At 36.0% G+C, this 19,335-nt stretch overlaps 3 protein-coding genes across 4 annotated transcripts; 1 reads left to right on the top strand and 2 right to left on the bottom strand.

Annotated features, from left to right (window-relative positions):
- The first annotated feature begins 7,455 nt into the window (after window positions 1-7,455).
- LOC110622494 (galactinol synthase 1) lies at window positions 7,456-8,885 on the top strand. Its single transcript, XM_021767008.2, has 4 exons — window positions 7,456-7,555; window positions 7,747-8,067; window positions 8,172-8,306; window positions 8,419-8,885. Exons 1-4 carry the CDS (start codon window positions 7,511-7,513, stop codon window positions 8,641-8,643), a joined length of 726 nt encoding a protein of 241 aa, XP_021622700.1. The 5' UTR covers window positions 7,456-7,510; the 3' UTR covers window positions 8,644-8,885.
- A 1,197-nt stretch (window positions 8,886-10,082) lies between these two features.
- On the bottom strand, window positions 10,083-13,579 carry LOC110613502 (pentatricopeptide repeat-containing protein At4g32450, mitochondrial). Its single transcript, XM_021754665.2, has 2 exons — window positions 11,268-13,579; window positions 10,083-10,399 (listed from the first exon to the last, which is right to left on the bottom strand). The coding sequence occupies exon 1, from the start codon at window positions 13,434-13,436 to the stop codon at window positions 11,286-11,288; it is 2,151 nt and encodes a 716-aa protein (XP_021610357.1). The 5' UTR covers window positions 13,437-13,579; the 3' UTR covers window positions 10,083-10,399; window positions 11,268-11,285.
- A 1,590-nt stretch (window positions 13,580-15,169) lies between these two features.
- Window positions 15,170-17,875, bottom strand: LOC110618366 (ADP-ribosylation factor 2). 2 transcript variants are annotated; one of them, XM_021761511.2, is made up of 7 exons: window positions 17,723-17,875; window positions 16,899-17,056; window positions 16,465-16,535; window positions 15,919-16,038; window positions 15,645-15,763; window positions 15,480-15,561; window positions 15,170-15,377 (listed from the first exon to the last, which is right to left on the bottom strand). In XM_021761511.2, exons 2-7 carry the CDS (start codon window positions 17,044-17,046, stop codon window positions 15,372-15,374), a joined length of 546 nt encoding a protein of 181 aa, XP_021617203.1. In that variant the 5' UTR covers window positions 17,047-17,056; window positions 17,723-17,875; the 3' UTR covers window positions 15,170-15,371. The 2 variants fall into 2 exon arrangements, with proteins under 2 accessions (XP_021617203.1, XP_021617205.1); XM_021761513.2 differs by having other exon boundaries at window positions 16,899-17,059; window positions 17,723-17,860.
- Window positions 17,876-19,335: the final 1,460 nt, after the last annotated feature.

Raw genomic sequence — 19,335 nt, forward strand, 5'->3', positions numbered from 1 at the left:
TGGTTTCTCCATGTTTTGAAGTTAGGATCACACCAACTCTAGTTTTTGAAGAGGTAAGTGTTGATCCTTATGTTTTATGGTGTTTTACGCAAGTTTTATGGAGGGATAAAGGGTAGGTTTGCATGGTTTGCATGAGTTGTGCATGAAGGGGTTTATGTACCCTTTATGCCTTTGTTTGCTATATGTGGTTATGTGTTGTTGTGTGTTGGAGTTTAAGGTTGTTTGAAGCTCCTATATGTGTGTATAAGGGTTTGTGCATGGTTTTAAGAGGTTATATGCATGTTAAGCGGGTCCCGGCGGCCTTAAGCCGATCTGGATCCTAGCGCCGAGCAGTTTGGGCCGTTACCGAGAGGTATCGGTTTCCGGGCTGTTACAGATGGTATCAGAGCATAGGGCCTCTTGAGTACGGTGTAATCTTTGCTCAGGGATTAGAGGTATCTCACATCGGAAAGAGGTTTTTGTCTTTAGGAGGGCAAGCACAATAAGAAAGATCGAGAGAAAGATCATGTCCACTAGGATAGGATGCGGAGTCATGTCTTGCTTGATGATGTGTAATGCCATGGTTGATGCATGTGCAGTTCTGTTGGTATGATGGATGTTGACTGGTCCCTTAGTCCTCGATATGCTATGTTATGATATAAGATGCGTTGAGAGACCAGGTATGGCCTTTGGCACAAGGGTAGGTTTGCATGGTTTGCATGAGTTGTGCATGAAGGGGTTTATGTACCCTTTATGCCTTTGTTTGCTATATGTGGTTATGTGTTGTTGTGTGTTGGAGTTTAAGGTTGTTTGAAGCTCCTATATGTGTGTATAAGGGTTTGTGCATGGTTTTAAGAGGTTATATGCATGTTAAGCGGGTCCCGGCGGCCTTAAGCCGATCTGGATCCTAGCGCCGAGCAGTTTGGGCCGTTACAGAGGGGTATCGGTTTCCGGGCTGTTACAGAAAGTTCAATTTCGTTAAAATATCCTATGCTGACAAAGAGTAATTACGCAGCATGGGCTACAAAGATGGAGGTCTTTATGATGGCTCAAGGAGTGTGGGACGCAGTTGAGTCACCTGGCCCAATTGATAGTCGCAGAGACAAAATGGCATTGGTTGCCATTTACCAAGGTATAGGAGAAGATACCTTGCTTCAATTGGGTGCGAAGAAGACCGCAAAGGAAGCATGGAGTATGCTGAGAACAATGAACCTAGGGGCAGACAAGGTTAAAGAAGTGAGAACTCAGTCATTGTGGAGTGAGTTCGACGCGTTGAGAATGAGCGACTCTGAGAGTGTTGATGATTTCTCAGGGAAACTCACGATTATTGTCAATAAGCTGAGAAGTCTTGGCAATACTGTAGAGGAAGTAAAAGTGGTGAAGAAACTGTTGAGATCAGTTTCACCAAAGTTTCTACAGATCGCAGCCACAATTGAAGAATTCAGTAACCTAACCACCAAATCAGTTGAGGAGGTGATAGGTTCACTCAAAGCTCATGAAGAAAGATTGCTTAGCTGTGGTGGGAGATCTGATGAAACAGTTCTTCTTACAAGAGCTGAGTGGAAAGCTAGGGAGGAGGCTAAAAAGAACAAGACTGCTGATACAAGAGGTGGTAGAGGCAGAGGACACGGTCGTGGCAGAGGAAGACACAGTGGTGAGTCAAGCCGAGGCGGTGATGATGAGTCGAAATCACAAAAGAAGAAATTCGACAAATCAAAAATCAAATGTTATAGTTGTGAGAAAATGGGACACTTCGCATCAGAATGCTCATCGAAGGAGAGAGAGGAGCAAGCAAATCTGACTGAGAGAGATGATGGAGAAGAGTCCCTGTTGATGATTGAAACTTGTGAGCTGAATGGTCAGATTTACTTTGAAGAACCCTCTTTGATGATGATTGAAGCTGTCGAATTGAATGGGGTTCAAGGAGAAGCATATGTTGTTGCCACGAGTGGGTGTCTCATGAAAGGAGTAGGTTGGTACCTCGACACTGGAGCTACTAGTCATATGACAGGTGATAAACACTGTTTTATTGAAATTGATTATTCTATTTGTGGCAAGGTTAAGTTTGGTGATGGTTCTGTAATTGATATACAAGGGATTGGGTCAGTTATGTTTCAATGCAAAAATGGTGAACATCTGACCCTAACCAATGTATATTATATACCAAAATTGAAGAGTAATATTATTAGCCTTGGCCAAATTGATGAAAGTGGAGGTAGAATACTCATTGAAAGTGGAGTCTTGAGGGTCTATGATAACTCAAATAGACTCATAATCAAGGTGAGAAGACAACAAAACAGATTGTTTATTGTAGATCTACAGATTGCCGAAAAAGTATGCTTGATGACAAGCATAACAGAGTCGAGTTGGCTATGACACGCGAGATATGGTCACTTAAATTTTCAAGCGTTGAAGAAGTTGTCCAAAGAGAAAATGGTACAAGGTTTACCAGACATCTCGTTCCCAAATCAAGTCTGTGATGGTTGTACTGTGGGGAAACAACATCGGAAAGCCTTTCCACATGCTGAGAAGTTTAGAGCAAAAGAAAAACTTGAATTGGTGTATGGAGATCTCTGCGGTCCTATTACACCAACAACTCCAGGAGGTAATAATTTTTTTTTACTTCTAGTTGACGATTATTCACGATACATGTGGGTTTTCTTGTTGAAAAGCAAACATGAGGCTTTCGAAGCATTCAAGAAATTTAAGAAGACAACTGAAATTGAGACTGAAAAGAAACTGAAGTGTTTCAGAACAGATCGAGGGGGAGAGTTTCTCTCAGCTGAATTCAAAAAATTTTTTAATGAAGAAGGAATTAAAAGGCAATTGACAGCGCCATATTCCCCACAGCAGAACGGAGTCGTAGAAAGAAGAAATCAAACTGTTATGGGAATGACACGAAGCATTATGAAAAGCAAAAATGTGCCAGCAAATTTGTGGGGTGAGACAGTAAATACCTCTGTATTTTTATTGAACAGGTGCCCAACCAAGAGTGTTGAAGGAATGACACCCTACCAAGCTTGGTATGATAAGATACCAAATATACAACATCTGCGTGTATTTGGATGTCTTGTTCATATCAAGGTCATGTCATCTCATCAAACGAAGCTTGAAGACAGGAGCTTAAAGGGAGTTTTGCTAGGTTACGAAGAAGGTTCAAAGGCGTACAGGGTGTTTGATCCTAGTAAGGGGAAAGTTCTCATAAGCAGAGATGTAGTTTTTGAAGAAGGAGCAAGCTGGTCATGGCAGAACAGCAAGCAAAAAGAGGAGTCTAATTGTACTGAAACATTTTCAGTGAAAGTAAAAGAATTGGGGGGTGATGGTATATCCGAAGCAGTGGATGCGCTTCGCACTCTATCTACGCCATCCTCTTCTTCAGGTATACCAAATTCAGAAATTAATTACCCTCTAATTCAGTCATCTTCTTCAAATACTACAGGTACATATTCAGATTCCAGTTCAACTCCACCACGAAAATTTCGATCATTGCAAGAAATTTACAATGAGACCAGAGAAGTTGGTGAAGAAGTCAAGTTGTGTTTCTTATCAATGGAGGAACCAACACGATATGAAGAAGCAGTTGGTGACGAAAACTGCAGACGTGCGATGGAGTCTGAAGTTGATTCAATTCAAAAGAATAGAACCTGGGAACTCTCTGATTTGCCGAAGAACCAAAGAGCAGTGGGACTCAAGTGGGTCTTCAAATTGAAGAAAGATCCAAACGGCAAGATTATATTAAACATAAAGCCCGTTTTGTAACGACCTCAAAATGGACCGTCACCGGCGCTAGGATTCAGGTCGGCTTAAGGCCGCCAGAACCCGTAGCAAGCCTGCTATATTCTCTGTGTACCTGTAAAACTCATACATGATCATACATTTTCTGTGAAAATAAAAACTCTTTTCTGAACCAAGGCTTAACCTGCGCATGCACTATCTCTGTACTCTGTACTCTGTACTCTGTACCCCAAACTAGAGCTTGCTCTAGATGGGTTAACTCATACCTGGTAAGCCTGGTTTTTCACATACAGTAAAACATATATACATATACAGATCATGTACATAACAAACATCACTAAGTCAAGCACATTGCTAACTTTATACACAACTATTACATCTCTTTATATTACATGTCCACTCTAAGCTATTACAAATCTCTTTACTCTTTCTGTACTCTGTGGATCTCCTCTGTATACTGTACACTGAACCTGCAAAACTGGGGTTAAGGGAGTGGGATGAGCTCTATAGCCCGGTGAGTAGAACAGTAAAACATCTCATTAAAATATGATCTCATGGAATGCACCATATCACAGACAATTCACATCAAAGGTAAATCTGTCACCACATAGTCCCGGTAACTCTGCTGTGCCAGGGCGTAGAATCGAGCACCTGGTCTTCCTGTCATATATGTATATGTGTATATAACACCTCTGTACTTACCATTGCCAGGGCGTAGTCAAAGGCTCCTGGACTTCTCTGTGCCAGGGCGTAGTCAAAGGCTCCTGGACTTCTCTCAGAGACTATTGGATCATTCAGCATTCACCCACAACAACAATTAACTATGCAATGCAGCATATTCGTGAATTCTAATGCAAACAACCTGCTATATACTCATGATGCATGAACTATGCTCAAAGCATTTCATTACGCAATTAAAAACATTAAGTTCGTTCCACTCACCTCTGGCTAACTGGACTGACTCTGCAGGCTCTGAAAACTCTGGAGCAGAACTCACTGCTGCTCTCTCTGGTTCCTCTGGTCTGTACCTATACAGATGGACTCAAATGAGGGACCAAACTAACTCAAGAATAACTCTAATAAACTCCCCAAGAATCCCCCTTAAACTCACTCTAACATCCATGCAAAGCATGCAAAGGAAAGCTGGACAGGATACTTTCGACGGCAGGTTCGGCGGCCGAAAGTCCTCTCCAGAGACGAAACTCATGCACCTTCGGCGGCCGAATCTCTACTTTCGGCAGCCGAACCCTTTCGGGGGCAAGCTTCGGAGGCTGAAAGGCACTCCATAGACAAAAGTCTCACACCTTCGGCGGCACCTTCGGCGGCCGAACTCCCCTCCAGAGCCGAAAGTCCAAAAGCTCGGGGGCAAGCTTGGGCAGCCGAAGCCACCTCCTCATGGGTTCGGCGGCCGAATGTACCTTCGGCGGCCGAACCTGAGTTCATCCGCAAGGCAGAAACTTGCTCTGCCTCTCGCCAAAAGCACCAAAACCCTCTCAATCTCAACTACCTCAATTTCTCAACTTGCATATACCCAAGTATATGCTCAAAGGGGTCAAAACCTACCTAACAACCCCAAACACACAAAACAAATAACACAGAAACAAGCTCTACGCACAAAATCATCAAAACCTCATAAAAAACCCTATTCATGCAACTCTCCCCCAAAACCTCATAAAACCTTCAGAAAACATAAAAACAAGCTCAGGATCTTCACTTACCACTTGATACCAAGAAGCTGAACGATCCTAACGTGGAGTTTTGGAGCAACTCTCCTTCAAACTCTCCAAACTTCACAACTTTGAGTTTTTAGCTTAAAACCTTCAAAATAACATAAAAACTAATCAAATCTTTGCAAAATTTGATAAAACCATGAAACATACCCATGGAGGACATGATCTTACCTCTGAAAGTGAAAAGACAAGCTATACTTATCCATTTCACTGACTGGAGGCGTTTTATAGGTGGCTGACCGACTTAGCTTCGGCAGCCTAACCGCATGCAAAACCATGCAACGTTCGGCGGCCAAACTTGGAGTTTCGGAAGCCGAATCTTAAGCACTTTCGGCGGCCGAACCTGCATTTTGCCTCCTGGGTCTTTTCTCTTCAAAACTCAATCCTATCTCATTTTAAACCTTTAAAAACTTAAAAACATTTAAGAAAACCTTTCTCTTACCCTTCTAGAAACCTCTGACATCCTCGAATTCCACCGGACGGTAAGAATTCCGATGCCTGATCTAGCCGGGTATTACACGTTTGGTGGCAAAGGGCTATGTGCAGAAATATGGCATTGATTATAAGGAAGTCTTTGCTCTTGTAGCCAGAATAGAAACTGTTAGAACTATTCTTACTTATGCAGCTCAAAAACAGTGGAGAGTTCACCATCTGGATGTGAAGACTGCGTTCTTAAACGGAGAGGTAGAAGAAGAGGTATATGTTAGTTAACCAGATGGTTTTGTTGACAAAACAAATCCACAGAAAGTGCTACGGTTACACAAGGCATTATATGGTTTAAAATAGGCACCCAGGGCCTGGAACACCAAGTTAGATCATAGTTTAAAGTCATTTGGTTTTCAAAGGTGTCCTTTTGAGCATGCTCTTTATATGAAGAAGGAAGGGGATGATGTTACTGTTGTGGGAGTTTATGTCGACGACTTAATTCTTACCGGCTCAAATGGAAAAAATATTGAAAGTTTTAAACAAGAAATGATGAGGATGTTCGAGATGAGTGACTTGGGGCTACTGAGTTATTATCTTGGGATTGAGGTAAAACAAACTCCAGATTGTATATCTCTTTGTCAAGCAGGTTATACAAGCAAGATTCTTGAAAAAACTGGGATGCTTAACTGCAACAGCAGCCGTGTTCCAATGGAGCCGAAGTGTAAACTAAAAAGACAAGATGGTGAACCGTTTGTTGATGCCACTGAGTATAGAAGAATTATCGGCAGCTTGAGGTACTTGGTAAACACACGTCCAGATCTTGCGTACTCCGTTGGTGTTGTCAGCAGATACATGGACACACCAACGGTGACACATATGAATGCTGTGAAACAGATACTGAGGTATGTGAGAGGCACTATTGGAATGGGAATTGTCTACAAAAGGAATCAAGAAAAAGAAGAACTTGTAGGTTTCAGTAATAATGATCTTGCAGGAGATACGGATGAGAGGAAGAGTACTTCAGGGATTATATTCTTTATTGGAGAAAGCCCAATCACATGGGTCTCTCACAAGCAAAGAATAGTTGCGTTATCTTCTTGTGAAGCTGAGTATATAGCGGCAACAGATGGAGCTTGTCAAGGGTTATGGCTCAAAAAAATAATTGCAGAGTTGAGAGGTGATGATAAAGTCAAACCAGTATTAAAGGTTGACAACAAATCAGCCATATCACTAGCCAATAATCCGTCTTTCACGAAAGAAGTAAGCATATTGACACAAGAATTCATTTTATTCGTGATTGTATTCAATGTGGAGATATACCGCTTTAATATGTAAAGACTGAAAAATAGGTTGCTGATTTGTTAACAAAACCATTAGCACGGCAGAGGTTCAATGAGCTGATAGATAGAATTGGTGTTAAACAAGTTTAAGAGGGTGATTGTAGTAGTTAGTGCAGATATTGAGCAAATCTGTTACAACAGATTTCCGCTAAGTTTTTTTCTTTTGTTCAGTTGTGTTGCTCTCGATTTCTACTGTTTTTTCTGATATTCTAACAAGGAGCACAGACGGATCCTCCAATCACAGGGCTGCATAGTCCGATCGAACCCGTTTACCCACCAGAAAACCAGACCCAGTTCGCCATGGCTTACTATGTCATCAATTACTCCAAGCTCCGTATATGGGAGGTACATCGTATCCATGGACTTCACTTTTTTTTTTTTTGGTTCAATTTTGTGTACCTTTTACTTCCTTTAATATGCCAAAGAATCAAGGATGTCCACGTCATTCTAGGACCATTCGATGTCATTTAGTACAAAGAATTTTCATGTTTAAATTGCTCGCTAATGGTTAGTAGGTTGTTTGATTTGAAGTGCAGTTCGTGGAGTATACCAAGATGATATACTTGGACTGGGACATCCAGGTGTTTGAAAATATAGATCACCTATTTGATTTGCCTGATGGGTACTTCTACGCCGTAATGGATTGCTTCTGCGAGAAAACATGGAGCAACACCCCGCAGTACAAGATAGGCTACTGCCAGCAGTGCCCTGATAGGGTCAAGTGGCCTGCTGAGATGGGTCATCCCCCATCTCTCTATTTTAACGCTGGGATGTTTGTTTTTGAGCCCAGCGTCTCCACATACCGTGATCTCTTGAAGACAGTCGCCGTCACTCCTCCGACATCTTTTGCAGAGCAGGTATATATTAAATAACATAGACCTTTCTTGTAATTAACCATGACCTTTTATGGGTATTATCTGGACTGCTGAGATTTGATTATTTCTTTTATTGACTGCGGCAGGACTTTTTGAACATGTACTTTAAAGATGTTTACAAGCCACTTCCTCTGGTTTACAATCTTGTTCTTGCAATGTTATGGCGTCACCAAGAGAATGTGGAGCTTGACAAGGTGAAAGTCGTTCACTATTGTGCAGCGGTGAGTATATATACAAGTGTTTCTTTCTCTCTTAATTTAATTTCCACATTAGCTTTACTTTTAAAATAATAATCTGTTTAGCTTCGCTGATATGGGATATTTTTGTATATAGGGCTCTAAGCCATGGAGATACACCGGCAAAGAAGAGAACATGCAGAGAGAGGACATAAAGATGCTAGTGAAGAAATGGTGGGAAATTTACAATGATGAGTCGCTGGACTACAAGAAACGTGGTGCAGGAGAAGGTGATGCGGGGCCAGTGAGCTTGCAGCCATTTATTGCAGCTCTCTCGGAGGCTGGTGCTATTCAATTCGTGGCAGCCCCATCAGCTGCGTGAAGATGGCAATAGAACAGCGAAGGCAACGAAGTATATCTATATAGATGTATGGATGAGCCGCGAGAAATGGATAATATACAGAAGAAAAATCCCTAGACTCAGAACGTGTGGTTTTATGTATTACGTAAGTGTGTACAGAGGTACATGATGTGTTCCAGTGAATTTTATTTTTTTTTTTTGAAATGGTAGTGAAATTTTTATATGTCATGAATTTTATATATAAAATAAATGATATTTATTCATTTGGTATTTCATTATTAAAGCAAATGGTGAATGAAAATAATTATATGGTTTTTAATTGGTGGAAATCTTGTGTGCGGATGTTATTAGCTTTTTTCTTAATGCATTCTGTGCAATTCAAAGAAAATATACAATAAAAGATATCATATTTTTTTAATAATAATAGTAATAATAAATGGGAAGAAAAATTCAATAGGGAGGCTTAAGTTATGTTTGGAATTTTAGTTTTCACGATTGTAAGGTTTACATAAAAGTTGCATAAGTTGTTGGCATGATTGAGGAGGTCCTGCACTTTTCTTTTTCTTTTCTCGGACAATGCTGAGTAAAATATTAATTTCAATTTAATCAATTTCTAAAATGTCAAAAACATTACTTTAGTTTTTTCTTTTCCTTAAAATAAAGTTTAGATAATTGTTATTTTCATTTTAAAATAATTTAAATATAATATTTATTTAAATAAAAAGTATTAACTTTTTAAAGTTTTATTGATATAATCAATCATTTTTAAAAAAGCTTTCATCAATTGAACAAATAACATACTATAATTTTACATTAAAAAAAGATAAATAACTAGTTGAAAGTTGAGTTTATTTCTCCAAATTCTTAATATGTATTATTTGTTGATTTTATAATAATATAATTAATTTATTATATTATAAATTTATTAAAAACTTATAGTGTAATTTTAATTGTAGAAATTCAGACTTAAGTTTGTTTTAACGGAAAACATTAAAAAACAACATAAACATGCTTTCGAAAAAAATAGTTAAATTTAATAAAAATGAAAAAGTCGTTTTCCTATTCAGTACACAAACATGTAACTTTTATTTTCCAATTATACTAGAAACCCTTTTCAGAAAGCTTTCCTAAACTTATATAGGTGATCAGCAGGGGAGCAAGTGGGGCCGGCTTAGCCCTCCAAAACCCTTTTTTTTTTTTTCAAATTACTTTACATGAATTAAATATTTTAAATTTGTTTGATCCATTATTATATTACAAGTCTTGGCCCCTTAAAACTATTTTAATAAGTATAATAAAAAATATTTTTTTATTAAATCTCACAATTATTGTTGCCTTTAAAAAACTTAAACAAATATAGTAAATTTTTAATTTTCATTGATGTCTAATAATTTATAATATATATTATAATTTAAATGGAAATATTAAAAAATTATATAAATTTAAATAAATGTAAGACATAAATTATAACTCAATTTTGTTATAATCATGATTAAAAAAAATATTAAATAAGTGCACATCACCTATTCTACTATTTTCTCATCATCAATGAGTGCACAACAATAGACTCATAAACAGTCTAATATAATGTAGTTCGCACTTGCAATGTAAGTTAGTGGTGTTCAAAGTGGTCAAGCGCGTCCTGTTCATTTCTGTCAAGTCGCCTGCAACCTCAGTATCCAGATCTACGTCATGTGTATCGGCCACAGCATATTCTTATGGAATAAGGAAATTCACTTCTTAATTAATTTTTGCTCGGTCAACTTCAATATATCACCTGCAATGAAACAAATGAATCAAACTACTGTAAGCAATTATATATCATTGACTGCTGCTGTCGTATCATTGTCACTAGTGCAACCCTTAATCATAACATATTAGTATTGGACGGGAACCTAGCACATTTCTCCAAGCTGGTAAAGAAACGAGATAAACTCAATAACACCAAGGGAGATTATCAGACTCCAATCCTTTAAGAAACCAGCAAGAATCTGTGCTATCCTTATTCTCTTGGGATACTTAGCAAACACTTCTATCAAATGAGTTTAAATTTGGAATCTCAGACAAACAATTCTACCAAATGAGTTTAAATGAACGTAATGGACAAACAGAGGCAGCAATGAGTCAAAATAAACCATTCCAAATCTTGATATGAGACACATCACAAATTCCAGCAATTGGTACAGTTAACAAGAGTGTCATAGAGCAGGCCACATGTAGTCTAATGCATTCACATGGAAGTAACATAGTCTGTCAGAGATAGACTGACATGTGAAATCCACTACGCTAAGATTAAACATGAAAATATTTGATGCAGACATCAGATGAAAACACCCAATATTTAGACGAGGAAACTATATAGACTGCCTTATGAATCCATTTTTTCTCCAGTCTGGCTAAAAGCATATTTCAGAAAGCATTCATGAAACAAATGAATAATGAGATTCACGCCAGAATATTTGTTGGGAACAAAAACTAAAAATAATGAAATTCAAGAAAACTAAATTAATTCCACCATATTAAAATTAGACTGGATGTCCCTGACAAGACTTCACAGGTTTAAAACCTAAATTACAGTATAACATAGCATTTTACATTTCTCCATTTTGGAAAGAAAAGAAAAAAGAGAATGAGAGCGAATGCACCTTCTATTTTCATCCTGTTCACCAATAATCACGGCAAGAGCAGACCCCATCTTTGAAATGATGGAATCTCTTGGCATCTCGCATGATGAGTTCTCTTCCAACAATCTTAGAAATGATCTTCACAGCATTATGGCAATCAACACAAACACGAAGATTCTTTATTATTCGAATAGGTGAGCGTGCAGGACTGGTTAGAAGACCATAAGCAGTAGCCAGTCTCTCACTATGAGCAAGAAGAGCCTCCTCCTTGCCTTCCTGGTCTATGTCATGCAACACAAATCTTGTCTCTGGAATGTAACCAGTCTCTTTCATCTGTGCTTTCAAACCCCTAAGCAAGGCATAAATTCTATCATTTTCAGGATGTGATGTGTCCCCTGCTCGATACTCATGGACCCTACTCCTAACTTCTAAAAGATTCTGACTCGTTAATTTCTTCTTCTCAGTCACTTTTTCAAGGTCTGAAGCTTTTCCTGCTACAAGGCCTGCTTTAGATTGTTCATTCAATTGGTACGGGTCTAAAAGCTCAACAAGCTCAGCACAGCGATCCCCAAGCTCTAAGTTCCCATGAACACGGCTTAGATTCATTAAGGTTATCCAAACATCTGCACTTGGTTTCATTGGCATCTTTTCAATGAACTCTAATGCTTCATCCAAATATCCAGCACTTCCCAGCATGTCCACAACGCTCACATAATGCTCCATTGATGGGACAATGCCATAGTCCTTCATCATGGATTCAAAGTGGAGCATCCCTTCAATAACATCACCAACATCACCACAAGAAGAGAATACCCCTATATACATTTGTGCATTAGGTTCTAATCCCGCTTGTTTAAACTGACTAAACAGATCAATGGCATCCTCTCCAAGACCATGCTTGGCAAGCCATGTTATCATAGTATTCCAAGAATTCAAATCGCGTTCTGGCATTTTGTCAAACACATCAAATGCCTGATCCATAGAACCGCATTTTGCATACATCTCTAAGATCTTGTTATAAGTATCGACTTCCAAAGGTAGCAGTGATCTCACAATATGATCATGAACAGCTTTTGCTTCTTGTAAAGCCTTAGCATCCCCGCATGCCTGCATCAACTGCAAAAACCTAGGCAAATCCACAGGAACACGCTGCTTCTCTAATGAATGAAGGACCTCAACGGCTTCCTTCACTTTCATTTCCTTGCACAAGTCATCAAGATCATCCAGAGCACCTCTATGTGGAGTAGTTTCAGAAGGCTCAGTCAATGCACCTTCAAATTTGGGATCACTTGACAAATGAGAAGCTTGCATTTTATTACTTACACCATTCAAGTTTGGATCGTATTCTCCAACATTCCAACTCCGCTGGTTGTGTCCAACATTTAGGTTCTGCTGATATTGGCCATTACTTGGGCCATGCAGATATAGTCCAGTATTCCCCATGTAATGATCACTTGAGCCAGGCTGAAACTGATTAACATTTTGAGTATACTCACTATTCCATATTTCTTGTGACCCTGAAGGAACTTGCAAATGAAGCGCAGCTGGATTTTGTGTCACTTCTCCAGGTCCCTTTTGAGAATACGCATGCACATTTGGCACTTTTCCGCTCCCTCCATTAACCCTTTTTAGATGATCTTGCGAACTCTTTGAATTCGATGCAGCAACTTCACTTCTTTTGTGTTGAAACTGCCCAGAATTTACATAATATCCGCTAAAATTACCCCTCCTCTCATTTGGATTATTTTGGTTAACGTTTCTAATGCTTTCCCAAGAAGTCCAATTACAATTCTGGCAATCACCATTCAAATTATGCGGAAAATTTCCATGATTTTGCCCATAAGACCCGTCAGGATTTCCATTTTGCGCAACTTGAATATTACCTACAAAATTTTCGGTGGTTTTCCTAAAACCTCGAGTAGGGTTTAAGTCCTGTCCGTTTGGTTTTTGCACTAATTCAATAAAGTTTTGGCTCTCACCACATGAGCCACTAGAGTTTTGAAATTGCTCATTAGAATTCTCCAAGTGATAGCCAACCGAGTTTTGAAACTCTGATCTTTCAGCTGCAGTGCTAAGATTTTTTGATAGAGCTAGGGTTTTGATCGAATTAGAAAGGTAACTCGAATAGCATACCTTATTTAGAGCTGTAAGGGAATTGATTGAAAGAAGCGAGACTCTCCTCTTGAACATTTGATCCCTCAATCCTGAGCAGCTTCAAGGAGAGAGAGAGAGACGTCGGCGATCGGGCTCTAACGGCGGCTTAGGACAATTAGCTATTTGAGCCCTAATGGCACTGAGCCTTTTTTCAATATCCGTTAAATGAAAAACCGACTCCAATGAACGTGAAGTATTTTATTTTAGAAAATAGTATTATTTATTCTCATTAATTCATTTTTTAATTTTAAAAAATAATTAAATTATTTTAAATATTTTAATATTAATTATTTTTTTATTAATCTTAATCGTTACATATTATAAAAAAAAATTAAAATATTTTAATATGAATTAATTAATTAATAAAAAATATAATAAATTAATTACTAAATATTTTAAAATAATAAAAATTAAGTAATAAAATGTTTAACTATAAAATTAATATAAAAACTAATTAATAAATATTTTAAAATATTAAAAATATCTAAATATATTTTTGAAAATTAAAAAATTTATTAATAAGTTTTTTCGCAATATAAAAAGTAAATAATAATTTTTCTATTTTATTAATTAAAATATTAATCACTTATAAAAATTGGATAGAAATATGCTTTTTATTGGATTTTTTTAATGATTTCTTGTTATAAAATAAAGTAAGCTTATTTCGTTAGGTAAATAAGTGAAGCTTTACAGAAAATTGTATATTTTATATTATAAATTTATATAAAATTGTAATTATTTTTTTAAAATAATTATTTTATGGAAAATATATTAAATTAACAACAATTGATTTTTCAATTAGATAAATATATTTTTATAAATTAATAAAATAAAATTCTATTTTTGATAGCATTATTATTAATTAAATATAGCATTGTGTTTTATTATTTACAAAAATATTTTATACTTACATTCTAAAGAGTTAATTTTGTTGAATATATATAATTTGTAAATATATAGAATAAATATAAATATTATAGATTTTGAATTTTAACTAAACTTTTTAAAAATTATGTTTATATACTTTTTGAATTATCATCATTTTTTCGTTAATATAATATTTTTTAATATAATTGATAACAAAAAAGTATATTTACTTTTAAAAAAATAAAATATATGTTTTTATAAAATTTGATAGATTTTTGTAACATAGTAATTATTATTTTATTTTGAACAAAGTAATAATACATTAACCTTTTTTTTTTCAGAAAAAGTTATTCCGTCCACTCTATCTCATATGTCAATTCGCCTAGAAATTTCATTATTAAGCATTTAAGCTATAGTTTTCTTAAATTATATTCATTGTATATTATAAAAATAGATTCATTTTTTAAGATTAATTTAATTTATTTTTTATTTATATGAAATTATAGAAATTTTCCTTCTAAAACAGTAGTTTTTAGAGAAGTTTAAATAATAATTTAGTAATGGAGCAAAATAATGAATAATATATTATAAAAGACTACATAAAATTTATTTTTTTATCTATATTAATTAAATTTTCTTAATTCATATAAAAATAACTATAAACTTATTTTTATATGACAGAATGGAATAGCATAAGTGTCATAATGCAACACATTTTAATTTAACATAACATTTATTTGTCTAAAGCACATGTTAAATTTATATAAAATAATAAAAAAATTCAATATATATTTGACTTCTCATAAAGAAAAGCCTCAACAGGAAGCCAAGAGAAAAGTCTCGAAATCTCGAATGGCGTGAAAAAAATCCAAAAAACAAAAAGCAAATAAATGCTGCTAAGCTGACAAGAACAACGGAAATTTCTGAATTATTCTGAAGCTACAAGAAACAAATTACAATGTCTGCAGAAGGGATAACAAACACGGTTAAACAGGTACAACCGCTAAAGGTGGTACTAAGGAAAAAAGAAACCGGAACAAAAGGGGCACTACCAAATGTGTATTCGAGCAATTGTTGCAATCCAAAACTCAAGAATTGAGCCATTTATGCCTGCAGTGATTAACATAATTTAAGTAAAAACAAAATAGTCAATCATCTTGAATTGGCTAAGCAAATGTTATTCATTATGACAAAGCATCACAGAGTTTCTACCTTATTTGCAATATTGTTCGAGAGCCAGTCCAGACCCTCGTATAGCCCTTCACCAGAGGTGGCACATGTGCTCTGGATGTACCTGCAGTGCACAACATACAATAAGAAATTCGTATGAGGGTGTTTCGTCAGAGGACAAGGATTTTGGCTTTTTGCTTAACTCACCAGTGGCGTTGTCGGAGAGAGTTAAGGCCAAGCTTATCAGTTATTTCAGCAGCATTCATTGCATTTGGAAGATCTTGCTTGTTTGCAAATACAAGCAGTACAGCATCTCTCAGCTCATCCTGACAGTAAAAGAAGTAGTATTCAGAACAAGGGAAAACCATGCAGAAGTAACAAGTCAAATTCTAATAGGATGTCCTGGCTTAATTGCAACATTTCATAGTTCCATGAACAGTTCACTCATTTTTGCTCAAGAAATTATAAGGCTTTTTGATACCTCATTCAACATCCTGTGCAGCTCATCCCTAGCTTCAACCACACGATCTCTGTCATTGCTATCAACCACAAAGATAAGCCCTTGTGTGTTTTGGAAGTAATGTCTCCACAAAGGCCGAATCTAAAGAACCAAAAATAGGTGGAAACAATTAAATAGAACCCTTTCTTTAATGATATATGAATATAGCTACAGCAAGACTTAATTGGATACAGCCATTGACATTGTTAAGTGAAGAGGCCGTGCATACATCACACTACACTGTCAGCAAAATACAAAATCCCTCAAAATGTTCGCCAAAGTCTTTTCCTTGCCAATCAAATGGAAAAAAGGAGTGTGATCTTTGATATATGGCTTATGATTATGTTAAGTGCTGATGGAGAACATCGACTAAATCACTAGACCATCCCTAAACATTATTAGTACAAATTACCATTGGTGAAGATTAACAGAGGGAGTCATATGGCATTTCTAAAATGCCAATTATGTCCTTGAAGCGACATAGAACTCAAACAACTTAGGCAATGTGGTCAATGATAGAATACAAACCTTGTCCTGACCACCAACATCCCACACAGTGAAGCTAATATTCTTGTACTCCACAGTCTCCACATTAAATCCTGATCCAAATATATCAAATTTAAGTCGAAACAAGATTTATATGGGAAAAAATAGTTCAATTCATAATTGGCGGCATAAGTCTCGGAGGAACAGAGGAAACTCCAAAAAACAAATATAATCCTACTAAAATAGAAACTAGGATCTTGTGCGCTAATGTTTCTACTTATTAACAGATGGTGGCAGCATAAACATACATATGAAGGCCCAAAAGCTAACATGCTGTGAACATTTCAACACAAACATTACCCTTCGAAGGAGAAACAAAAAAGCGCCATGCGGGTCAAATGTGAAAACAATCCACCAAATCCCTTCTACTTCTATTACACAGAGATGTTAAAATACTTGTAACATATCAGACTTACCAATGGTAGGGATGGTTGTGACAATTTCTCCGAGCTTGAGTTTATAGAGGATGGTGGTCTTACCAGCAGCATCAAGACCCACCATCAGAATACGCATCTCTTTCTTAGCAAAGAGTCGGCTGAACAGCTTAGTGAAAGACAGCCCCATTGTTTCACGTCTGCTGATCCAAACAATTTAAAAATGTCAAATCATCAATCCTCCACCCAATTTCAATCCAACAAAGGTAAGACTACCAAGGCAAAATAATTAAGAATATACAAAAAGACAGAGACCGTCAAAGAATGCGCGAAGTTACATCCACAAACAGAACCAATTTAATGAATTTGTCTCCAGGGACAATTGAAATTGTTGTTCAGACCACGATTCAAAATCTTATAAACAGAATGATTCATATCACTAATGAACCTGATGCATCCTGTCTGCAAGTAAGGAACCGAGGGGAATCTATTTAATTCGTTCAGAATGATAGCTTCGAAGTTGCATTGGGCGTCATTTATAGGTAGATCAAGCACCGAAGCTCATATATTGAATCGTAGATGTGTAAATCTAAGGTATCATGAAATGATTTCGATCATGGAAACAAATGATAAAGCGAGGATCGCAGAGATCCACAAAAAGTGTATACAATTATCAAAATGAAATCATCAGAAAACAAAATCCCGCTGGAAATCTTAAGATCAGAAGAAATGACAACAGAAACAATTAACAAATAGAATTAAGAAAAACAAGCCAGAATTAGACGTACAATGCAGGAGATCAGATTGAAGGGGTAAAAAAAAAAAGGAAAGCAAATGAGAGAAATTGGGATCGCGAAAACACTTGCCTGAGAAAAGAGCCAAGAGCAAATGCGGGATCTACCTCCGCACAAACAAAATGAGAACAAATTAGAACGAAGAGCTGTCCTCCACGGCAATATTTACTCCCTATAACTATAAGAGAGAGATGGTATTTATAGGACAAATGGCCAGATTTGAGATTCGATGTTTCAACTGTAAAACGCGCCGTTGGATTCAAATTTTAATTTAAGTCGAGTTTTAATATTTCAATTCAAGTTTAATTTTTAAAATAATTTTATAGCATAAATATCGTACAATTTATTTGCCAATAAATGTAAATATTTTAATTATGATTTAGACCTTAAAAGAAATATCAAATAAATATAAATTTTTGGTTTGATTTTAACCACAAATCGTGTAGACTAACTTTTGATTGGTCGGGTTACGTTGGTCAGGGTACTTCGTTTTTTATTGGTCAGGTTACGTTGGTAGAACTTGGGAGATGACGACCTGGACGTTTGGCCTGCAAGGGAGGACTTGGGCATTGTAACCTGTTTGGGGGAAAGGAGCTTCGTTTCCAATTTACGGATAGGGATTTTCCAATCCCGAGACAATAATAATATTCATTTAGACTTCGTAATTTGGAGGGCTTCTTTGTCATTAAACAATGCCTTTAGGCAATACGCTCTATTTTTTGACTCCCTCCGTATAGATCTGTAATTGTTTTATATAAATACTCATTTAATAACTTAAATACTTTTTCTATATAATTTTTCTCCTAATTAAAATTAATTTATCTTTTTTCTTCATTTACCTCCGATTATGAATTTACCCTCTCTACTATTAGATTGAACGTATATAGTAAATTTTTATTTTGATATACATTAACGTTTAATAGTGAAATCTCTTAAATTTTATATTTGGTGGTTGTGATTTTTGTAAGAGGAAGACTCAATTAACTCTATCATTTCCTTATTTTTTTATTAAGCGCTAAGTAATTCAGTGATAATTCATACAGTATATTTCAAAAGACGTGTTGAATCGCTAAAAAATCATCGAAGATCACAGTGCTCCCACTTCAGCTCTTTATGAGTTGGTTGTGTGCTCCTTGACCTTGTGAGAATTGTTCGATTGTAGTTTAAAGGAGACAATTCTTTATATTAGCTTCATCATCCCTCTCAAATCCTGTGCTTCAATAAACTTTTATGATTGACATGGCTATCGTAGGGTAAGATTTTCTCTCAACCTTTATGATGTTGTCGGTTTTCTTTGTGGCAATTGCATTGATCATTAGAGTTTTTAGGATTTCTTTAGGTTATGTGCTTCTTTAGTTTTAATCTTTATAAACTTGGACCCTAAGCCTATTGTGGGTCTTAATTGTAGACCTCTAAAATTATTTTTTTATATAAATTAAAAAATATAATTAATTTAGTTAAAGTAAATATTTTATAGTCTTTTTGCTCTTTATTCATATTACTAAATTACAGGTAAATTATTTTTAAAATGAATAAATTACATATTAAATAAGATATAATGAAAAATAATAAATTAATTAATATATAAAAATAAGAATAATTTATACTTTGAGACGAACAAAAAATAAAATGGGATGTAGAGTTTCTATTTTCCTAAAAGCCATGAAAATATAAAAATAAAATAA

This window comes from Manihot esculenta, chromosome 1, assembly GCF_001659605.2.
Source record: "Manihot esculenta cultivar AM560-2 chromosome 1, M.esculenta_v8, whole genome shotgun sequence".
Classification (NCBI taxonomy): Eukaryota; Viridiplantae; Streptophyta; class Magnoliopsida; order Malpighiales; family Euphorbiaceae; genus Manihot; species Manihot esculenta.